Genomic DNA, 27,946 nt, shown 5'->3' on the forward strand with positions numbered 1-27,946 from the left:
ATTAGTCTCTGGATCTCTGTGGGTCTTGATGGTTCAATATGAGTCTCTGGATCTCTGTGGGTCTCTATGGGTCTCTATGGTTCAATATGAGTCTCTGGATCTCTGTGGGTCTCTATGCACTTGAAAATCATCTATATTGAAAACAAATTTCTTTAGAATTGTGTTTTTTTGCGTTTAGTTTGCTATCCTCTCCCCGCACCTCCGATAAGCACGGTCGGCTACGTACGATGCGATAGAACTTAAACATATATACATTGCAATTGGCCACCAGTGTTGATTTGCGCGTACCACAGCCAGGAATCAAACTCTGGCAACTGGAAGTATTGTGCACGGCGCACCAAAACGTATTGACTGCGGCGCCACTCCCTTGCACACAAAAACAAAGAGACACGACCTCACACTGACATACACACATACACACACGCCAAACCTGTACATCATTAGCGTCTGACTCTGCCAAGCCGGTTTGAGTGGTATGGGAATGTGTGACATGCACGCGCGAAAACAGCTTGGCTTGGACCGGTAGAGCGCGTTACTCTTCAGAAGACGACAGAGAAAGAGACACGGACCAGCTTCGTGTTGGAACACGCAGTCTTTCGTCAGCTGAGCAGTGTGTATACACACACACACGTGTGCTGCAGCTGATGCTAGCATGCATGTGCAGGGAGCTGACACATCAAGGAGGGCTCTTGTGATGCTGCTACTGCTGGCCTCTGTCGCGGTAAGCCTTTCGTCAGATTGTCTCTTATCCCACGTGTCTCCCCGATGTCCTAGTCGGGTTGACCTATAGTGCTGTGGTAAGATTATTTGCATATAGTGATACACTTTGCTTTATCATAGTCAGCCGTGGCGAATCCACTACTGGACGAATGCCTCCCCAAGCCGTCGCTGCTGCTGCCACCTCTCGCATGCCTGCTCTGTAAACCATCCACCTCGTTCCTGTATCACTCCATCCCCTCGGTGGAAGGCCTCTTTGACGCGTTCCACTCCTCGGCTACCGCTCCGTTGTCATTCTTGATCCTTAGCCGTCATCCATTCCCGTGACATCCCCTTGCCGAAGCCCACTTACGTTTCTTAACACTTTGAATTTCTGTCATGAAGCTGCATATATTTTCTAAGCCGTGCGTTCCTCTGCCCATGCCTCAATGTAATAACAATTATGCATCTCTCCTTTGCTTTTTTCGCGCACAATGTAGTTTTTTGTAAAAACAAAAACCCCTACAACAATGTTGTTTCCCATTTTTCTGAACCATATATTATATCAGGTGGTGTGCACTGATTAACAATGATCCTCTTTGGACACATTTGTGTGTTCAGTGCTTAATTACACGCAGAAGAAGAATCCCAAACGCAGTTCTGGAAATTTTTTAGTATGCGACATCGATCTCACCTTTATGTTGCCCTCGTGACGCTCTGGTGGTCTGTCAGAATATAGGGTACGATAAATACACCATTGCTATGGATAGCTTGTGCTCTCGTGGTAGTAGTGCCTTACGCTGGAAATCCCGACTCCAAGCCAGCCAAGCAGCGTGAGGGGACATCCTCGAATTAGAAATTAGACCACGGGTATGATGCTCTTAGCACGGTTGGCTACGCACCGTGCGAAAGAAGTTCAACATACATCCATCCATACATTTTGAACGTTAAGTTTAGCTTTCCAAAAACATTCCAACCTGCTGTCATCCACCTTTTTTACTTCATCATCTTGACCAAGGTACTCTAAACATTCCGTGTTTTCCTGGTGGGTCCCTCGTACAGAGATCCCCTCCCGTTGCTGAGCGAACGTTTAACACGTAGGCTTTCGCGACCAATGTTATTCATAATCAACGTTTTTGGGTTTAGATCGCGTTATTTATAAATGTGTCGTAACCCTCCACCACCCGACACGGCCAATCAGTAAAAATGTGTCACGTTGACAAAAGACAAATAGTTCACTGCTTTAGCCCACCGGTGTGTTGAAGCCACAACATTTACAATTTGAGTACGACGTTTCGCTGGTAATTGCATCCAGCATCATCGGACAATTGCCCGATGATGCTGGATGCAATTACCAGCTGGATGCAATTACCAGCGAAACGTCGTACTCAAATTGTAAATGTTGTGGCTTCAACACACCGGTGGGCTAAAGCAGTGAACTATTTGTCTTTTGTCAACGTGACACATTTTTACTGATTGGCCGTGTCGGGTGGTGGACGGTTACGACACATTTATAAATAACGCGATCTAAACCCAAAAACGTTGATTATGAGCGAACGTTGTTGAACACGACCCGGTTGTTTTTGCTCGTTTTTATCATTTTATTATTACACACTTTTATTTAACTCACTCTGTCTGTTGTCGTATCCTCTAATCTTGCAACTCAATTTTTACCCACTTCCCAATGTAGTATCGACTGCAAACTTGGTATACTTATGTCACACTGATGACAATACTATATTCTATCATAAAAAAAACATCTTAAAACATTATTTTACACGCTTTTTGTTAACTCACTCTGTCTGTTGTTGTCGTATCCTCAAATCTTGTAACTCAATTTTAACTCACTTCCCGATGTCGTATCGACTGCAAACTTGGTATACGTATGTCATACTGATGACTACGCTATTCTAACATAAAAAAATACATTTTTAAACAATATTTTTTACATGTTATGTTTCGGCTTCGGCTTGGGTCTAATTGGCCACGCTCAACTAACGTTGGCTGTAAATGACCAGGGCCCCTTACGTTATGGCAAGCTTCGGGGCCACTTCCTGGAGTCTTGGAGTTCTGCCATTACTAGTACGGTACATTTCATTAAAGCGTGTTTAAAAAAAAAAGTATTTTTAAATATTACTTATTATCCTCAGCCCCACTTTGCAGCCTGCTTTGTTGACTTCTAGTTAACATTTCCCCACAGTTTGTTACGATGAGACATTGTGTACTGACTGGCATAATCAATGACACGTGAGATGGTTGACGTATACGCCATTCACTTTCATGCCTCTGTTACTCAAAAGGGACAATGATGGCAAACAAAAGGTAGAGTGGACAAAGCTCTGTAAAATTGTTCGGAAAAAACGAGAAACGCAATCGAAGAACACAAAAAATTATGAAGAAATCATAGAAAATACAGACAAAAGGCGACGAAAAGGCCATTTGTGATTGGCAGTTCACGTATGTATGTGTACGTACGTACGCATGTTGAACTTATTTCGCACCGTACGTAACCAACCGCGCTCGTAGGAGGTGCGGGGGAAGGACGACAAACTCGGCATAAAAAGTAGTTCTACAGGAATTATTTTTTAATCTATTTTAAAAAATGCATAGCTCAAGTGGCTTCACACGGTATAAGCAGGGTTTTACATTTATGAGAGGAATTTTGTGAATTATTCATGTCGTTTGTAATGTGCTCACAATGTTCCAAATAATTCGACTAAAATCATGACCCCAAATCATTGCGGGGGGGGGGGGGGGGTCGGATGGGGAAGTTTAATGGTTACACCTAAACTGTTGTTGACGACTTGCAAATTGCTACATATTTTATCAACCCGAAAGGTATAATGAGCCGAGTCGAAGGCTTCTAGCAGTGCTTTTTAACCACAATGCCACCTGCCTGCATATTTCGCTTTCAAAGAATACAATTGCAGTAGGGATTAGAGGCCTAAGTAAGATGGTGTGTGTGTGCATGTGTCGGTGCGTGTATGTGTGTGACCAGGGTTTAAAGAATGAGCCTCCAGCTTCCCTGCCCCAGGAGAATGCCCCGTTGTCCAGCTATAGTAACCCTGCAGGTACCCAATCCACACCGTGTCATCCTCGCGCAGTAATGTGTGCACTCCTCTGCCTAGCTTCAGTTTCCTGCGTTATTTTTCACGGACAAATCATGAGCATCGTTGTGCAGAAAATTTAGTAAACAAAATAAAGAATAAAAGAATACGCCTCCTGCACGTATCTATCCCATCGTACAAAACGTAAATGTTCAGCAGCGCTGGTTAAAGCAAGTGTGGTTCTGCTGATGAGACGCTGCATGTCCGTACAGGTCCAGAATTTTCCTGCGTTGAACCAATGTTGCTGAAATTGTGCACTCCCAGAAGGCCGTGTGTGGCTGCCTGGATGTGTAAATGTACTTTGATTTTCTTTTTTTATGTAGAGGGACAAATACGTGAAGGAAGAGAATTGTTTGATTATTTCGTGTTATTTTTTTGCTCAGTTTAGTTTCAGTGCCTCAAATTACTTTAAGGCAGTTGCAGTTTACCACGTTTTTCAGGTCCATGTACACGTGTAAACACCGTGTGCATGCGCACGTGATACAGTGCACGTGTAAATTGTAACGTGTGATATATGATGTAACAAATGGTTTGGGTGCGAAATGAAAACGTGCTTTTTTCACACATTTAAAGCACAGTGCATTAACTCATCGATTTGCTGGGGACTGATGTATGGGCGGATATGTTGAAAATATTGAATATGTGAACATCTAAGAAAATAGCAGTTCATCCACGTACAAAAATTGCTTCTGGGTGTAGTGGTTAATCGGTCAGGATGGATATGTGGCGGTCCGTTATGCGACGTTGTACCGTACTGCTGCACCTGTTGGATTTTTAGAAGGGTCAAATAACCCCCACGACCCACACGGCATGGGGAGGCCCTCATCCAGCACTGGATTGACAAATGGGCTCTACGTGTACAATTTAAGATTTACACATACATGTTTGAGTGTGTGTGTAGATACATATTTATATGCGTGGGGAGCAGAAGTGCAGCGGTTAGCACGCTATGCTACGAACCCGGCGACCCGAGTTCGATTCCCACTCACGACCAACACCAGTTACGATTATCTGAACTGGTTCTGAGCCTCCCAGAGGCCAAATCAGCCTCAAAATAGTACCTGTGCTGTGGAAACATCGCCACTAGGGAGACAAAGGCGGCTGGTTGTGGTGCTGGCCACCCACCCCTCGTGTGCTGTTCTGGGCTTTATAGGTGCTCGCTAAAAACACTTACTCTGAAAGTCTGTTAAGGCTATATGGGTGATTATTTGGCTTTGTTCTTGATTTTAAGCTTTCGTGACTGCAGGAATCCATACTCTTTGGTTCTTTCGGTAAAGTCACGTAGGTAGAAATAAAATAATATATCACGACGTTTCGATTGCAACAACAAGCGACAGTCTGATTCTCTCACCTGAAGATGGTCGCTTGTTGTTGCGATTGAAACGTTGTGATCTATTATTTTTTTCTACCTACGTGACTTTACAGAAAGAACCAAAGAGTATTTGGCTTTGTTTTACATATATATGTATATGTAAAGTGTTCCTAATACGCTTGTTTTTGCATTGTGTTGCAGGACTGTAGCAACACTGAGTCGGAGTGTGTGCATTTAGTTCACATTACCCTTATTGTGTGCAGGATCTGATCAGTCGACGGGCGACACCATGTACATCACCATCGAGGAGAATGACCCAGGGCCATTTCCCAAAGTTCTCGAGACGGTACGAGGGCAAAGCGTCTGAATGTTCCCAACGTCAAGGCCAGGAGTCAAACCTGGCTGTCTGACGTTTGTCGTTCGGTGTGCTTTATCATCGTAGAGATTCTCAATCCCGTCTTGGCGATTGAGTTTTTTTGTCGATTTTCTTTTCCCAAAAAGTGTGGGCAACCCCTCCACATTGAGAAATATGACATTATTTCGATTATTTTGCTGATATAAATGTCCACATGATAAGCCACTTTGCTGAGCTGCAACTTTTGGCCAGGTTGCTTCTGCAAAATTAGCTCGGTGGGCTTTACCTGGTAAGATAAGAAAAAAAATAGTTTCGTTTTATTTGTATATATATTTTTAAGTGATTTGTTAACTTTCCTATACTTTGCACTCCTATCGTGTTTTTGTATTGTTTGTTGTTGTGATGTTCTGACCCACTCCTTACTCAACATCTGTGAAAAAGAGCTTCATAGCTCATCGGATTCCTCCAGGACAAAATAAATATTCTGAGACTCATTCTGTCGTAGATCGGAGTGGAGGAGAGCGACCTCCTGCTGTGGCTGGAGGGGGCCGGGGCAGACCAACCCCCCAAAGACCTCTTCGTGCTGGACGGGCCGAGTGGTCACTTGAGTGTGACGGCACCTCTTGACCGCGAGCAGCACGCAGGATTCCAGGTGTGTCCGCATGTGGTGGTGGTGGTGGAGGCGGGGAGCAATGAAGCAGCGGTCAGCGTGCCGCACTACAAACCCTGCCACCCGAGTTCGATCCCGGTCACTGCCAACACCATTGACGATTATCTGAACTGGTCCTAGGCCTCCCCTAGGTCGACTCAGCCTCCAGTGAGTACCTGGTGTGGTGTACAAACATCACTACTTGAGAGACATAGGCAGCCAGGTGTGGTTCTGGCCACCCACCCCCTCGTGTGCCGTGCCAGCCTTCATCGGTGCTCGCTAACAGCACTTGCTCTAATTGCTTATTAAGACCATATGGGGGATCTTTTTCTTTTGTATTCGGTGGTTGTGCTGTTACTCAAAGTCAGGCTAAATAGAGATGGCCCGAAATGTTTTAAGAGTAGATGTAGTTTGAATGCTGCAAGTGTGCGGTGATATGGCGTTCCAGATGTAGGTATGTATGTTGAACTTCATTCGCACCATACGTAGCCAACCAACCGTGCTGATCGGTGGTGCAGATGGTGGGGACTGCCACGGAGAAACGATGCCTGGCAGTGACGGTCCCGGTCCTTGGTGTAGAGAGGAGGAAGTTGTGAGACGTGCTGCTGTGGAGAGTTCTCCCATGATCTGCAGTGCAGGGTGACAGGAGAGTGAAGAGAGGTAGATGGCTGAGGGTAGAGGCGCCGTGATGGCACAGGCAGCAGGCGACCTTGCAGCTGACCCCGCTTGCGACGGTGGGAGCCAGCGGAGGGAGCGGAAGGAGTCGAAATAATCTAGCCGAGGGTGACAGACACTGAGGACGACATGGGCGAGACTGTGGCTTGATAAAGATTGACAATGATGGAGATGCAATGGTTGGGACGAGACCCGACTGTGCTGCAGGTGAAGGTGTTTGCAACTTCGGTGATGGCGAGTGGTTATAGATGACGTGGGCCAGGAGGTGGTAGTTGCAAGATTTGACGATGTGGTTGGTGTAGTTGTCAAATGGATAGGGTGGAATCGAGAGTGATGCCGAGGAACTTTACACGGTTGGGGAAATGGATGGTGGAGGCAGCGTTTAATATTCTTGAAGACAGTGTGGATGCAGTGAGTGGCTGTCTGGTGCCCATGAGGATAGCTTCGGATTTGTAAACATTCAAGGAGAGGTCATGGACCCAGAACCACTGCTGCAAGGTGGCGGTGCCCTCTAAGAGCCTCTTGAGTACAGGGGTGGTGGTGGAGATGGTGGTGGAGGTCATGGTGGCAGTGGAAGGGATTGGTGGTAGTGGTAGCGATGGTGGTGATGGAGGTGATGTAGGTCGTGATTGTCGTTGTGGTAGGGATGGTGGTGGTAGAAGAGATAGTGGTCGTGGTGGTAGTCATCACTGTGTGTGTCTTCATAGGGATACACAAAATATAAATCTCTTTCACAAAAAGAGAAAATCAGACCCAGGCATTTTTCCAAGGCTGAACAAGATATCCAAAACTCAAAAAGGTACAAACAAGCAAAACATGGTGCTGATTTCTAGGCATCGATTCATAACTAAGATGGATTAGGTCTTCTTGATCCTACAGATACATAGGAAATCGAATCAAAATCCTGAATTGTGGCGATTCATTGGATGACATGTGGGACATCTCATTCCATCTCTGCGTATTCTGATTGGTAATCATGAGCCAGAAGGGCAAATTACACATGGCAACATTCTGGGGGGGGGGGCAGTTATTTTTCGACGACCACAGCTGACTTTTCACAATGTAGTACCACATTTTATCCAATCCAGAGGAATGATTGTGATGAGCCGAGTTGACCCCCTGACCCAGATTTCAAATTACAACTCCTGACCGAGTTGATTGCTCGTGCTGTCAGAATGCCACCCAGCTGGGTGTGTGTGTGTCGTCGTGTAGAGGAGCCTCACGATCGATGCTACTGGGCAGCTGGTGATAGCTGCCCTCCAGCAACAACATTCCACAGCCTGAGCAGCAAAAGGACAAAGTTCAAGCGTTGGCCTTTCAGCAAAAATGTCACGGGTTTGTTTTTCCACATGAGCCATCAATGCTGCCAGCATTTTTGGACACGCGTGTCAATTTTACTCATCAGTTGAAGATATCTTGCCAGACGGACACAACTGGAAAACGCCGTAGAATTTACAACCTAGGGCAGTTATTGAAGGTGGACTTGGATCAAAAATTATAAAATAATAAGGGAGACAAGAGCAGGTTGGAGTGCTTTTGGATAAACTGAAACAAAAAAAAAGAAGAAACATACCAATGTTCCTCAAGAAGAACTTTATTTTTATTCACTGCGTACTACGTGGTATGACATGGGATCGAACAAACAAGATGGACAATGATTAGGGAAATGAAACAATCGTGGAAATGTGTACAAAGGAGCACAGCGAATTACACTGCGAGAGACCAACAGTGAAACACGTGGATGAGACAACATGCACAAGAGATGCATCCTATTGACCATTAAGAAAAGCAATTGGGCTTGGGAAGAATATATTCGCTAGAAGGCCGGTTGTAGAGACTAACGACGCTGTCACAGCAAAAGGAGGAAACACACCCCCTGAAGTCACGTCCACTGTGGGAATGGAGTATGTATGTTAAACGTCTTTCACACCATGTGTAGCCAACCGTGCTAATCGGAGGCGCAGGGGAAAGAACACAAACTAAACACAAAGACCAGTTTGTCTCGTTTGCAGGAACGAGATGCAATGGTTGCATTGTAAGACTGCGAGATATGTCAATGGCTTAGGGAGGTCTTAGTCCATCAGTGGCTAGATGTTGGCTGATGATGATCATGTTTCAAGTTATATTTATTACCATGCTAATATTTTGTTTGATAGAAATGCCATCCGTAATGCCGCACGTCTGATCTCTGTGATGGCAGCTACACTTGAGGGCTGCATCAAGCGATGGGCAAATTTCTCATTCCCTCTGGATCGCTGTCACCGTCACGGATCAGAACGACAATGCCCCTCGCTTCCTCTGGCAGGACATCACGGCACACGTGTTGCTCAGCGCCGCCCCTGGTGAGCCTCCCAGACCAAGGTCAGAGGCCCTGCCACAACACTGCCCAGCCGAGATTATTTTAAACCAACTGGTACCAGTGGTGTCAGTGTGTGGAGGAGGAGGCTCGCAGATTATGCTTCTGGGCAGATGAGATGGAACACACGAGAGTGTGCAAACAAAAAAGGTGTCACTCTTTAATTGAGTAGTGACCTCAAATTGGGACAATTTACAATGGTCATTTTGGTTTAAAATTGGCGTTTGTATGCGATCACATCTCCAGACGCTATCCTGAAACAGTGGGCAAATTTATGTAGACAGAGGCATTCAGTTGTGGACTTTAACAGGGGCAGGGAGTCGACAGCACAGTTGACTTGGGGAAAGGAATTACAGACAAAGGGGACAGTAGTGGAGAATGAACGACCGCTTTTTAAGTGAAGGCTGACTGATGGCGTTGATGTATGATCATGGTTGCTGAAGCCAAAAGTGCGTGGAGGAGAGCAGAGTGAGATGCGAAGGGGCAGTTAGGCCATGGAGGATCTTGAAGTTGGTGAGCATGACCTTGATAGTGATTCAAAATCGCATTGGGAACTTGTGAAAAGATTGGAGCATTGGGGTGATGTGATCACATTTGTATGTGCGTTGAACTTCTTTCGCACCGTACGTAGCCAGCCGTGCTAATCAGAGGTGTGAATGTGGGTAAGAAGTCTGGCAGTGGCATTTTGAATTAACTAGAGTTTGGAGGCGAGGGATTTGAGGAGGACATAGAGGAGATAGTTGCAATAGTTGAGTAGGGATGTGATGAAGACATGGATGAGGGCAGCACCTAGGCTGAGAAAATGGTGGATGTGAGGAATATTTAGAGTTGGGGGGGTGGTTGGTGGGGGGGGGGTAAAGCAATACATGCTCTGATTGGCAGCAAAATGTTGTTATTGTAAACTAAATGATTTTTTATTTTAGTAGGTAAGGCCCACTGAGCTATATTGCTCATTTTCAGATGCGACCTGACCGCAAATGATAACTCAACGAAGTGGCTTATCATGTGGAAATTGATAACAGCTAATTACTCTAAACGCACGTTGATTCTAAATGGAGGGAAAACCGGAGGACCCGGAGAAAAATCCACATGAACCATGAGGAGAGAGAACAAATATACAGCAGCAGGCGTCAAGGGGGTCAGGACCGAACCCACGACCTCCTGTATACTAGGCGAGGCAGTTAACATCTCGCCACCGCGTTGTTGTTGTGTGTGCGGCAGGGACGCTGGTGGCAGTGGTGCAGGCGGAGGACGCGGATGACCAGGAGACGCTGTACGGGCAGGTGTCCCACACGCTCACGGCGCAGAGGCCCGGCTCCCCCGCCGCGCGCATCTTCACCGTCAACAACACCACGGGCGCCATCCACACGCACCGAGTGCTGCCCAAAACGGTGTGCACGCGCGAGCAGTGTCACCCCGTCACACCTCGTCCACCGTCGTCATCACCATTGTCCAATAACGGTGGCGAGATGTTAACCACCTTGCCTGGTATACAGGAGGTCGTGGGTTCAATCCCGACCCTGACGCCTGTATATTTGGATTTTGCGTGTTCTCCCCGTGGTCATGTAGATCTTTATTCAGGTCCTCCGGTTATTCCATCCACATTTATAAACATGCTATGCACTTTTAAATCTAGATTGAAAACTAATTTCTTTAGAACTGCTTTTGTGTTTAATTAATTGTCCTTCCCCCGCACCTCCGATTAGTATGCTTGGCTATGTACGGTGTGAAAAAAGTTCGAAATGCGTACATATGTAGTGCTCTTCACGGAGGCACACACTTGAACTTGAAGGCAACACGTTTATTACACAGCTCCAACAGGGCCACTACTTCAACGTACACAAGTTAACTAAAACCCAACGGGGTAACTACATAACCGGGTCAGTCAGTAACACTCTGACTGAACCACGATGCCGAGCGAAGACCGTAGATCGAGGAGGCGTAGCACGGCGGGTTTCTGCATCTCACCAGAAGGTTCTCGAACGAACATCACGTGTCCCTTAAGCATGTATTCACTGTTACGCTCTTCTCATATCAGTGAAATACTCGAATAATAAATTACAGCCCATTATCAATCTAGAGCTGAATGAAGGCCTCCACATTCCGTGATGGTCATGGTGTTTGTTTTGCCATACTTCACCACACTGGTCAGTGCGGATTGGGGAAGGGGGAGACCTAGAACAGGGTTTTGATATCACTCACCCCAATTTCTAGCCAAGGCCAGGATTCTAAATCCGGTCGCCGAATTCATAGGTCAAGGCACTAACGTCTGTATCGCGACTCTACCCCGAGATGCTCTTACAGGTGAGTTATTTCACTGCTGGTTGTAATGAACTGGGAAGAGCTTCACGACATGGCTGTCCCGCCCATGTTTTCTCGTAGGATGACGGCGTGTTCGTGCTGGAAGTGACGGCTCGAGATTGCGGAGGAGCGGAGTTTGGGCGGTCGGACAAAGCCATCGTGACAGTCATCATTGCTGACAGCATCAGCACCGCCTCCGCCACCCTTAGCACAACGGCGTCTCAGCCGCGCGTGCCTGTAAGTGTCACCCGTGTGATGGGCAGTAACTCCACCAGCTTCAGAAGACACCTTCAGACACCTTGGGGTGCCACGGTGGTGAGATGTTAACTACCTCGCCTGGTATACAGGAGGCTCAATCCCAACCCTGTCGCATATATATTTGGGAATTGCATGTTCTCCCTGTGGTCGCGTGGATTTCTATCCGGGGTCCTCTGGTCTTTCCCTCCACATTTCGAAAACGCGTTTAGAGTATTTGGGAGCTATACATTTCCAATCAGTTATCATTTGTGGCCAGGTAGCTTTGAAAACGAGCTATATAGCTAATTGGGCCTTAGCTATATAGCTCTTGTTATTTTTACATCTCATGTACCACCATCGGCAGTACCAGAAATACAGAACCTCCAACGCTGCAGCAGGCCCTGCAACTGGCACTGGCGCACACGAGCCGGAGGGCCTCAGCTGCCAAGCTACTGACGGAGACAGGAGGGACATTGGATAGGGGCCCCATTTAATGTGTTGCACCAGGGCCCATGCTACCCCATTGATCCATCACCACCTCCAGGGACGACCAAAGATCCCCCGTTTTGCTTTAACCAGACTGTTGGGGAAAGCGCTGTTAGCCAGCACCTATGAAGGCCAGCTTGGCACACGAGGGGGTAGTCGGCCAGCACCACGCCCGGCTGCCTATGTTTCTCGAGTGGAGATGTTTACACATTGCACCAGGTACTCATCTGAGGCGTTTGTATGTTCTCCCCCTGTTCTGCATGGGTTTCCTCTGGGTCCTCCAGCTTCCTCTCATAGCTGAAAAGAATGCAACGCAACTGGTATTGACCAAAACATTCCAATTCGGAAAAATGCCCTGCAAATTGATCAGTTGAGATTACGCGTAGCAGCATCGTCCCCTGCTGCGCAAACTTTTGACAGGAACCTCCTCCAAAAGAGTGTGGATAGATTCAGCGACGCTTTCCTGACTAAACAAGCGTAATGGTCGATAATAATAATAATAATTAAATGGCCACTGGCATTGCATGAGGCAGACGTGCTGATGAGCTGAGCATCTGCAGGAACCGGAAGAGGATGAGTCCATGGTGCTACTCGGCGTACAGGAGCCAAGTGACCTGGAGGCACCGGGCGGAGGGATCGGATGTCCAGTCTTCTCTCTGGACGCCATCAACGTGGAGATGCCCGAGGAGCTACCTCCAGGACAAAAACTACTCACCGTCCGCACGGCCGAGAATATTCAGATCATTGAGCTCAGGTTGGCTGTAAGGGGGGTTATCTGTGGGTGCTGTGTGTTGTGTACCGTGTGTGTGTGTGTACGTGTGAGTGTTTATGACCTGGGAGTGGTTGTGTTGTGGTTAGTGCGCTGCACTACGAACCCAGCGGTCCGAGATAGATTCTCGCTGATGACCAACACCGGTGACAATTATCTGAGTCTCTCCTAGGCCGACTTAGCCTCAATTAAGTACCTAGTGTGATGTGTAAAAACATTTCCATGAGGGAGACAAAGGCGGCCAGGCGTGGTGATGGCCACCCACCCCCTCGTGTGCCGTTCTGGCTTTCATAGGTGCTTGCTAACAGTACTTGTTCCAACATTCTATTGAGGCGATATGAGGGATCTTTGTCTTTGCTTTGTGTGTGTATATGACCTGGGAGCGGTAGTGTAGCGGATAGCGCGCTACACTGCGAACACGGCGGCTCGAGATCGATTCCCGCTCACGGCCAACACCAGTAACGGTTAATCTGAACGGGTCCTGGACCTCCCCTAAGTCCATTCAACCTTAAATGAGTATCTGGCGCAAAGTGTAAAGCTCAGTAATGGGAAAACAAAGGCAACCGGATGTGGTCCTTGCCCCTCCACCCCCTCGTGATAGACGCTCACGAACAGCACTTGCCCCGGCAATCTGTGTAGGCTATATGGAGGATTGTTGCACGACTTGGGGTTTGATTTCCGACCATACGTATCATTTGCAGTTGTTACAAAATAACCAGAAATGCACCTGATCTCGTCAGATCTCAGAAGCGAAGCGAATTAGAGACTGGATAGTGTTTGAGTTCTATCTCCAACCACGGAAAACATCAGTGGGGGCCGGGAGGGGGGTGATATCTAAACTGGACCCACACTTCACCCAGCGGGTCGGTGCGGTACATAACAGGACCCATTTCAACACTGTCTCATAAGCCTTTGCTGTTCTTACATTTCCATTCGGGGTGCCACGTTGGCGAGATGTTAACTACCTCACCTGGTTTGCAGATGGTGGGTTCGATCACAACCCTTACGCCTGCTGTATATTTGGAGTTTGCGTGTCTCCCTCCCAATGGTCGCGTGGATCTTTCTGCGGGTTCTCTGGTTTTTCCCTCCACGTTTATAATCAACATCACGCATTTTGCGAATTTGGCTGCTATACATTTCCACAGGATAAGCCACTTCGCTGATCTATAATTCATGGGCAAGTCACTTCTAAAAAAGAGCCATGTTGCTCAGTGGGCCTTACCTGGAAAAAATTAACTCGTAAAAACAAAGTTTTTCACTATAAATCCTTTGTATGTGTGGCATCGGTTTTATTTTATTATTAATTTCTATTTTTCTTGAGTAAGAGTTTCATTTTTATCACATTGGTATTTTAAATTAAATATGAAATTTATTTTTTCCTAAAAAGTGGAAAATTTTGGAAATGTTTTTTCACGAAAATAAATTGTCACGCACAACGAGTCTGTATGCAAAATGTCAGCTCGATTGGATCACGGGAAGTGGGTTAAAAAACGACCGAAAGATTTGCACGGTCGTAAGCGCGCAAGCAAGCAAGTGAACTTAATATAAAGGATTTAAAAATAAAAAAAAACATTCACGTGGATTTACCCTTGTAATGATGATGACGATGATAATGATGATGACGACGATAATGATGAAGATGATGACGTTCTCTCGACAGGCTGGAGGGAGACCGCGCCGGCTGGCTAAGCGTGGATGCTGCGACGGGCGAGGTGGCGACGCGCGCATCGCTGGACCGCGAGTCTCCCCACGTCGTCAACGACACCTACCTCGTCGCCATCGTCGCCGTCACGCACGGTCAGAACGGCGCCGCGAGGGAACCAACCGCTCGCGCGATGCATTTACAACCGATGACACACGGCAGTACTCTACAACGCAATGCACTACAATGCAATGTAATACAATGCAATGTGATGTGTGGATTTTGTGGAGGCTGCTCGCCTCTGTCTCCATCGTCCCCTCCGTATCATTACCCCCTGGCTGTCTGGTGGGGTCCGGACTTTCGTCCCCCATCTGCTCCCTATTCTGTACCCCCGTGAGTGCTGCGGATCGTGTGTGCATGCTCCCCCTGCGCTGAGGTTGGCCGCGGAGCGCAAGTTGCCGCCGCCGTGCGCGCGAGATAAACAGTACAGCAATGCGCAGCCGATTACGCGCTCGAGCCGCGGGGTTGGGGGTCAGGGGCTCACCACCGAGCCGCACTTACGCAAGTAACGAGCACACGCAAGCGGGGCACACGCCGACACAACGACTCAAGTTGCCGCCGCCATGCGCGCGAGATATACCGTACAACAATGCGCAGCCGATTACGCGCTCGAGCCGCGGGGTTGGGGGTCAGGGGCCCACCACCGCGCCGCACTTTACGCAGGTAACGAGCACGCGCACGATCGCACAAAGCTAACAGCTTCAATGCGCACAGCGGTTTCGCACACGCGAGCGGGGCACACGCCGACACAACGACTCGTCCCCTCCCGCACTCGCGCGTGTACGTCAACACAAGTATCGTACAAGGACGATTCTCCTCTCACACGGCTGCGTAGGCACGCAAACACACAAAAGTACTCTCCCTCCTCCTCTTCTCGCTCCCCCCGGCCGTGCGATCACAGCGCGCTCCGGCGCCGCGGCTCGCGGGTTCACCGTGTGTGGCTTGCGGGTTTTACTGAGCGCGGCGTGCACACACGCGAGCGACGCCCACGCTCGAGCGAGAGCACGTAAAACCCCCCTCTTGCGCGGCCGCGCGTTTATACAAATACACTGTGCGCTCCCCGGGCGTTAACACACACACCTCCGTACCCGCACCATCGTACAGAGACCACGGCCTTTACGCATACAACGACCACACACCCGCGAATGCAGTGCACGCTAATACCACGTGCAAAAATACCCAACAACACGGTTTTATTACTACGCTCGAGATTTTATTAGCCCTTGTTAACCAACCGAGCCACCCGTGTGTGTGTGCGGGCCAGCAAGGCGCTTCTAACCCACACTCTGGTGGCGTGCAGCCCTATTCTATGCTGCGCTCTCTGTTCAACCGCTTTCCTCTCGTCCTTACCCCGAACTAACCCTCTCCCACGGATCCTACTCTCCGCTCTGAGGTGTTGTAAGGCGCGTAATACGATACCGTCTGTAGACCTTGGTGACCTTGCGGCGCTCAGATCGTCCTGCAGACAATCTAGCGGCTCGCCCGATGACTCCTTCGTCGCTGACTCCGTGTCAAAACTCCAGAAGAAGAGAGTTCCCTACTGCCCCTGCGTTTTCTTTTAAACTATTCACATCAAAGGCTAGGCGCCCCCGTCCAGACCGCCTTGGTCTCTCGACCAATCCTGAGCCTAGGATTTCCCGCTCTTTTGCGATCCCGCCGGCCTTTGACCTTTCGACCAATCAGTCGCCCCGGGTCCTGATCCCAGCTATCTGCCCTGCTGACCCGTGTTTGTGTTTGTATGCGTTTCTAACTGCGGGGCTCTCTGAGCTCGCCGTGGTCGTGCGATCTCAAATCCGCCCACGGCGCCGCAGTGTTACTTGGCCTGGGAAGGGTCCTGTCCAATTCCCTGGCCCTGAGAAACCGTGGGGTAACCCCCCGAGGGGGCCCTCGGGTGAAAACTCAGGGTAGGTGACCCGACCACGAGGCCCTACGTGGGTGCGGGTGCGTGCTTATGTGGAGGGGGTGATGGGGGGCAGCGCGGTGGTGGAAGCCGGGCGGCTCCCTGGCTCGGCAGAGCGGCCCCGTCGCTGTGGCACCACATAGCCCCCCGGGGTGCCAGTCCCCGTCCCGGGTTGACTGGAGCACCTCGCCTGGGTTGCCCCCACGAGGTATCGCCGCGGGGTCCGCGGGATTCGCCCGGCCCTTGTGGCTGGCCTCGGGGGTGGCGGCTCCGTCTCCTGGGGCTCCGGCGGTGGTCTCCTCCTCCATTCCAACGGCTCCCCTCGGCCTCTGGCACCTGCGGGCTGGGGAACAAACTCAGAGGCGGTGGGGTTTAAGGGTCGCCGTCCTCGTCGCCCCCGGCTCCGCCCGGGGCCCCTCGGAGCCCGGGGCTCCGTGGGGCCCATATACTGCGCGAGGCCCCCGGGCACGGGGGGTGGGGGGACCCCGGGGTTTCGGGGTACTTGGACGGCGGGGCTCCCCCCTTCGGGGGCTGCTCGCCACGGCTTCAGTCGGCGGATGTTGACCACCATCTCCCGGCCCCTCTCTCCTCCCTGAATCAGCACCGTCCATGGTGAGATCTGCCGTCTCACAATCCAGGGTCCTCGCCAGTAGGTGGTCAGCTTCCCCACCTGTCCGGCACCGACGCGGGGAGTGTACAGCCACACCTCGGAGCCCACAGTGTAGAAGGGGGGCTCCATACGGGGTCGGGCGCCCTGCTCTTGCCGCTGGTGCGCGGCCTCTCCGTGCGGGTAGGCTCGGCCCCTGGCCCCTCGCAGGGTCTCCAGCAAGTGCTCCACTGGGTGGCTCCCTTCCTCCCGTTGCGGCGGAGGGACACCGAACAGCAGATCTGCGGGCAGGCGAGACTCGCGACCAAACATCATTAGGAACGGGGTCTGTCCTGTAGATGTGTGAACGGCGGTGGTGTAGGCGAGCAGGGCATAGGGGAGGTGTTCGTCCCAGTCCTGTTGATTCGCGGCCGCCATGCGTTTAAGTTTCCCGGCCAGAGTCTGGTTCATCCTCTCTACCATCCCGTTCGCCTGGGGGTGATACGCCGTGGTTCGGTCCTTCTGGATCCCGAACTCTCGGCACAGCGCCTGGAATAGTTCGGCCTCGAATTCACTACCCTGGTCGGTAATGACTCGTTCGGGGATCCCGCACTTAAGTACGTAGTTTTCCACGAAGGCCCGGGCCACTACGAGGGCTGTTTTATCCGGGATAGCCACCGCCATGGGGTAGCGGGTGAAGTACTCCACCGCTACGAGAATATATTGGTTGCCCCGGTGGGATCGTGGAAAGGGCCCCTGCAGGTCGATTCCGACCAACTGATTCGTCCGACTGACTCGGAACGGCCTCAGGGGTACCTGGTACCTCGCCGGCTTTTGCCCACACTGCTGACAGGCTCGGCAGCCCTGCACCCAGGCGGCCACATCTTGCGCCAATTTAGGCCAGAGATACTGGCGACGCAGAGTCTCCCAGGTGCGCCGTTCCCCGTCATGGCCCCCGAGCGGGTGGTCGTGTACCAGTCGTAGTAGTTGGGGTCGCACATGGGCGGGAACGCAGATGCACCCCGGCTGCCCAGCGTCGGCCAGTTCCCTCACCACCCCGTTTTCTACACACAACCGGGCATACAAACCGCTCCAGGGCCCTGGTAGTGCATCCTTCTTCTCTCGCAGTGCCGCCTCCACCGCCGCCAGATCCGGATCCCGCTGCTGGGTTTGTCGCAGCTGCTCGTCGTCCAAGCCCGGGAAGGCGCAGCCGACATCCTCTTGGATCCGCCCGGTTGGGGTGGGATGATCCGTCTGTCCCCGGGCTCCTTCTGCAGGGGTTCCTGCGGCGCATACCGCACTCTCTCTCGGGGGGGGGAGTTTAGTTTCCGCGCGCTCCTTGGGTTCTGCTGCCTGGCGGCAGCGTCCCCCCGTGAAACACGGGCAGGCGTCTCCCTCCCTCGTCTCAGCGCGCACCGCGGGCCGTCTTGACAAGGCGTCCGCGTTCGCGTGTGTCCGCCCCGCTCGGAACTCGATCTGCAGGTTGTACTCCTGCAGCTGCGCCAGCCATCGAGCCATCTGCCCCCGCGGTTCCTTGAATGTAAGGAGGAACTGCAGTGCATAATGATCGGTGCGCACACGACATCTCCTGCCGTACAAGTACGGTCGGAACTGTTTACACGCGAAAATCACGGCATACAGTTCCTGACGGGTTACGCAATAGTTCAGCTCGGCCCCGCTCAGGGTCCGACTGGCGTACGCGATGACCCGCTCCGTCCCACCCTGCACTTGCGACAGCACCGCGCCCAACCCACTGCTGCAGGCGTCAGTGTCCAAAATAAAATCGGTGGTGAAATCTGGGAAAGCCAAGGTGGGGGTGTGGGTGAGGTGGTCTTTGAGTGTGGTGAAAGCCGTCTGACAGGCCTCCGACCACTGATAGGGGTTCTTAGGGGAGGTGAGTTGGGTGAGGGGGCGTGCAATCTCACTGAATCCCTTTACAAATTGACGGTAATAAGTGGCGAGTCCCAAGAATGACCTGATCTCCGTCAGGTTCCTCGGCCGCGGCCAATCCACTACGGCACGCACCTTCTCGGGATCGGTGCTCACCCCTGCCTCGCTGACTCGGTGTCCGAGGTACCCCACCTCGCGCTGCGCAATGTAACACTTACGCGGCTTGAGCTTGAGATGGGCTGCTCGCAGTCGCTGGAATACTTCCTGCAGCCTGGACCAGTGTTCGGACAGCGACCTACTGAACACTATTACGTCGTCCAGGTAAATCAGGCACTGTTCCCACTGTAAGCCCCGCATCACCAACTCCATCAACCGCTGGAACGTCGCGGGCGCGTTAGTGAGTCCGAACGGCAACACTCGAAACTCAAACAGGCCCATCGGGGTGGTGAATGCTGTTTTTGGCCGATCCTCCTCCGTCATCTCCACCTGCCAGTAACCGGACGCCAGATCGAGGGTGGAAAAATACCGCGCTCCTGCGAGACTGTCGAAGGTGTCGTCGATGCGGGGTATGGGGAAGGCATCGCCGAGCGTGACTGCATTTAGTTTACGGTAATCGACGCAGAACCGGGTTGACCCATCCTTTTTCGTTACTAGTACCACTGGGGCTGACCAGGGGCTCGCCGAGGGCTGAATTATGTTATCGCGTAGCATATCCGTGACTGCCTCTTTGATCTGGGTCCGTTCAGGCACGCCCACTCGGTATGCGGGGAGTTTGATGGGTCGGGCTGCACCTGTGTCAATTTGGTGCTTGACCAGGTCGGTCCGGCCCACGTCCGAATCGTGCTCACTGAACACGTTGGCGTACTCCCGCAATAACCCGCGCAGCTGATCGGCCTCCCCCTTAGGTAAGGCTGCCCAAGGCACATGTAACGCATCCTGTAGTGGAACAATCTCGGCTCGGGGGGTCGGGCCGACCCGCCAGGCCAGATCCTGGCTGTCCTCGGGGCGGCCAGGGTCCTCCGCCCAGAGTGCGAACACCGAGTCGTTCGAGTGGCGAGCGTGCAGGGGGTGTACGGTGGCTACCGGGGTGCATCGTCGTATCATTGCCGGGGTACTGTGTGGGTTAAACACACGTATAAACAGCCGGCCCCCATCTGCGTTTACCAGTGTGGCTGACCCTACCACCCCGTATCGCGATGCCAACTCCGGGTGAGGAGTCAGCATTACCTCGCCCGATGGTCGGTGGGTTGGGTCGGTGGAGAGGGTTGCCACTGGCACCAGCATCTCGGCGAGAGGCCCGATGGTGACGGCCGACACCAGCGTAGCGGCCACGGGTGTGAAGCGTGGGCGATTCGGCTCCTGTCCTAGGAACGGAATCCGCTCCCCGCTGCCCTCCACCGTAGCGCATCGTTGCCGGGGCTGTACGTTAAGTCCCAACTTTTCCAGGAGGTCCATTCCTGCAATGCACTCGTGGCACAACACACTCGAAACGTAGAATTCCTGTGTGCACACCTGGTTTCCTAGACGGACCTCGAGGGAGACCTTCCCCAGCAACCCCATCCCGGCTCCGCTTGCCGTGTGCAGCGCGCGATCCGGGGCCTGCAGACAGCCCACGTCCACCCCGAGCATGCTGCAGTGCGCGGCGCTCATGAGAGAGGCCACGGCGCCCGTGTCCAGTAGGATCCGGGTGCGCTGCCCGTTCACCTGGCCTTCCACCAGCGACGTGGCTCCCGTTATCCCTGCCACCAGCTCCCGCAGCCAATCGCCCGAGGTCCCCGCGCCCTTGGGTGTTGTCGTTGTAACCTGTTTATGGATCACTCGCTCGCCATTATTCTCATTATCGTCTATTTGTATCGGGACCGCGTCGATTGCACCCCTAGTTGGTCCGCTCACTAGGAGGCGTTGGAGTTTAACCCCCTGCGCCTGTCTAGCTCGGGTAATTTCAGGACAGTCTCTCACTAGATGCCCTCGGCGATCGCACATATAACATGCCCGGGGAGGGGGGGCGGCTCCGTAGTGGGCCCCCTGCCCACTCCCTCTCCCTCCCCCAGTACGCAGTTGCCCCACATCGGACTCTAATTGGGACACCCTCCCGGCTAGCCCCCCTACTGTCGAGCGTAGTTCCCCCATCTCAGACTGGAGTGCCTTCATATTTTTATTTGCTTCCTCGCGTGCTTGGGTTACCTTACCGTCCATTTGGTCTACCCGGCCAGCAATATCTCCCATGCCGGTCTGTAACCCGGCTACCCACCCCGGGGTGGTCTCGCTGGGTCTCTGGGGCTCCCTTGCCCGTCCCCTTACTGCGAATGCGGGCTCTTCCTCCTCGTCGGAGAGTAGGCTCGCTACGGCGCACTCTCGTCCCAGCCCCCGGAGCTGCGCGCGTTCGCTGTGAATTCTTTCACACTTACGTGCGCGCTCGACAAGGGTGTTAAAGGGAAGACGTGGGCAGCTCATGTCTGGCTGCCACCACGCCGTGCGAGACAGGTACCGCTGGATTTTCTCGGCGGCCAGTTCCTCAATAACATCAGTTGCGTACCCCGGGCGTGCGATCTTTGTTAACTCGCGCACATCCTCGGCGTAATCACGTAGATCTTCGCCAGGTTGGCGACGGCGCGCCTCTAAGGCCGATTTTGCTTCCTCCTCGTCACGCGTGCCAAAACGCTGATCGAGTCAGCGCATCAGCTCCTCTAGCTGTGTCTGTGCGCTCGCGGGTAACGCTTCTACAAAATCGGCTGCCCGCCCATCAAGATTCATATTAAGTTGACGTACTGCCTGCGCGTCCGTCCATCCATTAATTTCCTTGGCCCCTAAGAGATTGCGGGCGAATGCCTTCCACGAAGGGGCCCCCCGGCCGGTAAATATTAGTCTTATTTTAGCGTGAGGTAACGCGGGGGTCCGTACCCCACTTCTGACACCATTTTGTGGAGGCTGCTCGCCTCTGTCTCCATCGTCCCCTCCGTATCATTACCCACTGGCTGTCTGGTGGGGTCCGGACTTTCGTCCCCCATCTGCTCCCTATCCTGTACCCCCGTGAGTGCTGCGGATCGTGTGTGCATGCTCCCCCTGCGCTGAGGTTGGCCGCGGAGCGCAAGTTGCCGCCGCCGTGCGCGCGAGATAAACAGTACAGCAATGCGCAGCCGATTACGCGCTCGAGCCGCGGGGTTGGGGGTCAGGGGCTCACCACCGCGCCGCACTTACGCAAGTAACGAGCACACGCAAGCGGGGCACACGCCGACACAACGACTGAAGTTGCCGCCGCCGTGCGCGCGAGATATACCGTACAACAATGCGCAGCCGATTACGCGCTCGAGCCGCGGGGTTGGGGGTCAGGGGCCCACCACCGCGCCGCACTTTACGCAGGTAACGAGCACGCGCACGATCGCACAAAGCTAACAGCTTCAATGCGCACAGCGGTTTCGCACACGCGAGCGGGGCACACGCCGACACAACGACTCGTCCCCTCCCGCACTCGCGCGTGTATGTCAACACAAGTATCGTACAAGGACGATTCTCCTCTCACACGGCTGCGTAGGCACGCAAACACACAAAAGTACTCTCCCTCCTCCTCTTCTCACTCCCCCCGGCCGTGCGATCACAGCGCGCTCCGGCGCCGCGGCTCGCGGGTTCACCGTGTGCGGCTTGCGGGTTTTACCGAGCGCGGCGTGCGCACACGCGAGCGACGCCCACGCTCGAGCGAGAGCACGTAAAACCCCCCTCTTGCGCGGCCGCGCGTTTATACAAATACACTGTGTGCTCCCCGGGCGTTAACACACACACCTCCGTACCCGCACCATCGTACAGAGACCACGGCCTTTACGCATACAACGACCACACACCCGCGAATGCAGTGCACGCTAATACCACGTGCAAAAATACCCAACAACACGGTTTTATTACTACGCTCGAGATTTTATTAGCCCTTGTTAACCAACCGAGCCACCCGTGTGTGTGTGCGGGCCAGCAAGGCGCTTCTAACCCACACTCTGGTGGCGTGCAGCCCTATTCTATGCTGCGCTCTCTGTTCAACCGCTTTCCTCTCGTCCTTACCCCGAACTAACCCTCTCCTACGGATCCTACTCTCCGCTCTGAGGTGTTGTAAGGCGCGTAATACGATACCGTCTGTAGACCTTGGTGACCTTGCGGCGCTCAGATCGTCCTGCAGACAATCTAGCGGCTCGCCCGATGACTCCTTCATCGCTGACTCCGTGTCAAAACTCCAGAAGAAGAGAGTTCCCTACTGCCCCTGCGTTTTCTTTTAAACTATTCACATCAAAGGCTAGGCCCCCCGTCCCGACCGCCTTGGTCTCTCGACCAATCCTGAGCCTAGGATTTCCCGCTCTTTTGCGATCCCGCCGGCCTTTGACCTTTCGACCAATCAGTCGCCCCGGGTCCTGATCCCAGCTATCTGCCCTGCTGACCCGTGTTTGTGTTTGTATGCGTTTCTAACTGCGGGGCTCTCTGAGCTCGCCGTGGTCGTGCGATCTCAAATCCGCCCACGGCGCCGCAGTGTTACTTGGCCTGGGAAGGGTCCTGTCCAATTCCCTGGCCCTGAGAAACCGTGGGGTAACCTCCCGAGGGGGCCCTCGGGTGAAAACTCAGGGTAGGTGACCCGACCACGAGGCCCTACGTGGGTGCGGGTGCGTGCTTATGTGGAGGGGGTGATGGGGGGCAGTGCGGTGGTGGAAGCCGGGCGGCTCCCTGGCTCGGCAGAGCGGCCCCGTCGCTGTGGCACCACAGATGCAGTGCGCCGCAATGAAAAATACAATAGAGAAAAGGCAATCGCAAACTAATTAAGCAGACGCAGTGTTCCTCAACCTGAACTGAATATGTGTAATTTATTACACGCGGATAACCGCATGCCAACTCTAGATCTCTGCTCTGTCCACGTATGGCAACTCGCAGCTCTCTCTCCCATTTTACAAGCCCTCGTGTGAGCGGGCACTGCCTCTCCCCATACCGTAGCGATCACCGCCTCTTCCAGCGCTCCCATCAGTCGCTACACGTGCAACACAGTGCGACGCGACGCAACACGGCGAGATCTAAGGCCTTCATTCGTCGGTGGATCGGTCGTGGCTCACGATGAGTGATGCATGTGGTGGGGTGCTGCAGGTGCTTGCACGGCTTCGGTGGCGCTGCTGCTGCGGCTGGAGGATGTGAATGACCATGCCCCCCAGCCGTCTCCTCCGCTGCTGCTGCTCTGCCAGGTGCTCGCCTATGGCGATGCCACGCTGTCGGCCACGGACGCGGACGGCCCCAGCAACGGGGCGCCCTTCACCTTCCATGTCCTCCCCACTAACGCCCACAGTGGTGGCGATGGCTGGATGGTCGCTCAGCCAAATGGTAACGTTTGCACTGCCTCGCATAGTTGGCAGTGATCGTCATTTTTGTTGTCTCTTTGACACTTGTTTTTTGTTTCGGTTTTTTTTCCATGATTCTACCTGACACGGCCAGCGGGTCGTACTTTTGGAGTGCCGGGTGGCGAGATGTCAACTCCCTCGCTTAGAACTCAGGAAGCTGTGGTTTAGATCCCGACCCCAAGACCTGCTGTATATTTGGAGTTTGCATGTCTCTCTCCTTGTGATTGTGTGGATTTTTCTCTAGGTCCTCCGGGTTTCCCCTCCCACATTTGTAAACATCCGTTTAAAGTTTTTGGGTGCCATACATTTCAACATGATAAGCCACTTCGTTGAGCTATCATTTGTGGCCAGGTCGCTTCTAAAAAGTAAGCTAATAATAGCAGAGGAGCAAAACCGGAGGACCCACAGAAAAATCCACGCGACCACGGGGAGAGAGAGAACACGCAAACTCCAAATATACAGCAGGCGTCGAGGATCGCGGATTGAACCCACACGACCTCCTGCATTCCAGGCGAGGCAGTCAACATCTCACAACCCGGTGGTGCCCCACAATAAATAATCACTATGTCACACGATTTTCGTTCCTGGGTAGTAAGTGTTATTTTCTAATTGCTTATGCCTCAAAAGTATAGAAAATGGCAATTATTCCCCACAAACTTAGCTTTTGTGACCAGGACTTTACGTGAAGGAATGGCACAAATGCACACCTTTTGCCATTGAAAATAGGTAAATTTCAAAATATCACTGTCCTGGTCACAAAAGCAAAGTTTGTGGGGAATAATAGCCATACGAATAGGTTTTTCCCCATTTGTCTGGCAACAAAACTGAAACTTTTTACAAGGAATCATGTCTGCATTAACCACAATACTTGTGGTCATAATGCAAACAAAAAACATACTCTGATAATATATGCATTGTCCTCGAAACTGATTGGTCCACACTAGAGACAGCTTTCTTTTGAGCCCCGTCTCAAACGGTGTTAGACCAGAGGCATAAGCAATTAGGAAAATAACACTTACTACCCAGGAACACATTTTTTGTTTGTTACTCAGTGTTATAATAAACCCTCGTAACGGAGAGAGGCCTCTAATATTGGTTTTCCCCTTTTTTTCTGGCAACAAAACTGACACCTTTTGCAAGGAATCATGTTTACATTAACCACAATACTTGCAGTCAAATGCAAACAAAAAACAATACTCTGATAATGTATGCATTGTCCTTGAAACTGATTGGTCCACACCAGAGACAGCTTCTGGTCTAACACCGTTTGAGACAGCTTTCTGTCTCTGGTGTGGACCAATCAGTTTCAAGGACAATGCATAAAGTATCAGAGTATTGTTTTTTGTTTGTATTTGACTGCAAGTATTGTGTCATCATGGGACCTCCTTTGCCAGTACCAAAATATACTAATAGGGATTTCCCCTTTTTTCTGGCAACAAAACTGATACCTTTTGCAAGGAATCATGCTTACATTAACCACAATACTTGCAGTCAAATGCAAACAAAAAACAATACTCTGATAATTTATGCATTGTCTTTGAAACTGATTGGTCCACACCAGAGACAGCTTTCTTTAGAGCCTCGTCTCATATGGTGTTCGACCAGATGACGCCAAAAGGCGCACATTATCAGAGTATTGTTTTTTGTTTGCATTTGACTGCAAGTATTGTGGTTAATGTAAGCATGATTCCTTGCAAAAAGATGTCAGTTTTGTTGCCAGAAAAAAAGGGGAAAAACCCTATCAGTATATTTTGGTACTGGCAAAGGAGCTCCCATGATGGAGAGAGTCCTCGCTCACGTCCGCCGCCGTGTCTCGCTCGACCTGCAGGCTCCACGGCCGTGCTGGTTCCCCGCGTGCCGCGCCTCAGCCTGGGCGAGCGCTCGCTGCCCGTGTCCGTGTGCGACCGCCGCGGTCTCTGCCGCCAGACGATCGTGGGCGTCGTCGTGCGCGCGTGCAACCCCCCCGCCGCCTCCGCAATCGTCCTGCCCCTCGTGCTGGGCCTCTCAGCCGTCGTAGGCAAGTTCACCCCCCGGCTCACGCAGCAAAGCATGGGTTGCCACCTTGTCCCCGTTTTCCCAGGATCGTCATCGTTTTATTTAGGTAGCTGTCCAGGGGGAAACTGTAGGAGTAAAGTCTTTTTTTTTTACATTTTGACAGATTATAAGACTCACTCAGTTACCCCCCCCCCCCCATCACCAATCTGCTTTTTAAATAAAACGTTCTAGGTGCATCTTGTAATTCAGTAGATGTGTGTGTGAAATTGGGAGAGGCCAGAATCTTTAACTTCATTTGACACCGGGCCCACGTTTTTGAGCGCGTCTTACTTTCTATAATCTTAAGAATCCTGTGTAAGCCTTGCCGGGATGATAAAGGTTCAGTTTGTTGTCAGTTAAATAATAACACACCACTCAAGACAATACATGTACAAATAGGTCTCCCTTTGGCTGGTATCCTGAGATATTCTTCCTCCCGTGGTACATCCCGGTTGTTGTGCACCTTCCAGATGCAACCCCAGCAGCACCGCATGCTTCACAACCAGCAGAATACTGTCATGTCTCACCGGGTACCCGAGTTTGATATGCTCGGATTGCACTCACACAAATAAAGAAAGTAGTGGTGATGGCGCAGCCTGGCAATTGCGTGCTCACACCACTGCTAGTCGAAGGCCCTCCCATAGAGGGAGCCTTAGAGAGCAACTTCTAAAACGCATTTGGCCTACTCTTCCACACTGGTCAGATGTCTCAGAAGAGGTGGGTTCATCCGAACTCTATCCAGTCACACCTGACCTGCCATTCAACTGGTGTACCCATTTATACTGCTGGGTGGGGGGATTTAAGAAACGTGATTTTGTTTGTTTTTGTTACCGTGGCAGCTAGGGTTGCCAACTCTGACCGAAGCTATTCCAAGAGATTTTTGTTTGATTAATTTTTTTTTTCAAATATACAATAAAAAAAAATCTCCCAGATTGCTTTCAAGGTCACTGGGAGATCGATGTCAGTTCCTGCAGAGACTCTCGGAATATTCGGGGAGGGTTGGAAACGCTAGACCGGCAGCCCTAATCGATACACACACACACTGGCATGTGAAGAATTGAAGAGCTCGTCACACTGAGAGCACCTGCCACCGGTGACTAAATTCGCTCTGCGGTTCTGTCCCTGCAGCCCTGGCGATCGCCCTCGTGTGCTGTGCTCGCGTCAGAGCTCGATCCAAGTCGACAACAATCTGACTTCTGCTGCAAGGACGCTCACAAATCGGCTTGGCTCGTCGCTACTGCTCGCACTGTTACTCACAATTACATCAACCAACAATGGCCACAATGCTCGGCAAATTATTGCCCCTTACTGTGAAAAGTTGGCAGGACCCTCCTGAAAAAGAGCCATGACACTGACAAGTAAGTCTGTAAGGCTTTCCTGGGGAAAAAAACTAATTTTATGTCACCAGGTAAGGCCCACCGAGCTATCTCGCTCTTTTCAGAAGCGACCTGGCCACAAATGATAGTTCAACAAAGTAGCTTACATTTACTGCAACCAAATACTCTACACAAGTGTGGTAACACTCGCCGATACG

At 51.8% G+C, this 27,946-nt stretch overlaps 1 protein-coding gene across 1 annotated transcript; it reads left to right on the top strand.

Annotated features, from left to right (window-relative positions):
* Positions 1 to 578: 578 nt before the first annotated feature.
* Positions 579 to 27,605, top strand: LOC144932959 (B-cadherin-like). Its single transcript, XM_078857359.1, has 12 exons — positions 579 to 721; positions 3,695 to 3,767; positions 5,379 to 5,461; positions 5,976 to 6,122; positions 8,995 to 9,136; positions 10,372 to 10,541; positions 11,533 to 11,688; positions 12,735 to 12,928; positions 14,604 to 14,740; positions 24,131 to 24,361; positions 26,207 to 26,431; positions 27,541 to 27,605. Exons 1-12 carry the CDS (start codon positions 653 to 655, stop codon positions 27,603 to 27,605), a joined length of 1,692 nt encoding a protein of 563 aa, XP_078713485.1. The 5' UTR covers positions 579 to 652.
* The last annotated feature ends 341 nt before the right edge of the window (positions 27,606 to 27,946 follow it).

The sequence above is a fragment of the Lampetra fluviatilis genome, chromosome 6, assembly GCF_964198595.1.
Source record: "Lampetra fluviatilis chromosome 6, kcLamFluv1.1, whole genome shotgun sequence".
NCBI classification, from domain to species: domain Eukaryota; kingdom Metazoa; phylum Chordata; class Hyperoartia; order Petromyzontiformes; family Petromyzontidae; genus Lampetra; species Lampetra fluviatilis.

Bases quoted from the DNA above. Each gene is read 5' to 3' on its own strand.
- LOC144932959 (XM_078857359.1), top strand. From the start codon at position 653: ATGCATGTGCAGGGAGCTGACACATCAAGGAGGGCTCTTGTGATGCTG. The intron at 11,689-12,734 runs GTAAGTGTCACC...GAGCATCTGCAG, and splicing joins CGTCTCAGCCGCGCGTGCCT to GAACCGGAAGAGGATGAGTC. The intron at 24,362-26,206 runs GTAACGTTTGCA...CTCGACCTGCAG, and splicing joins GATGGTCGCTCAGCCAAATG to GCTCCACGGCCGTGCTGGTT.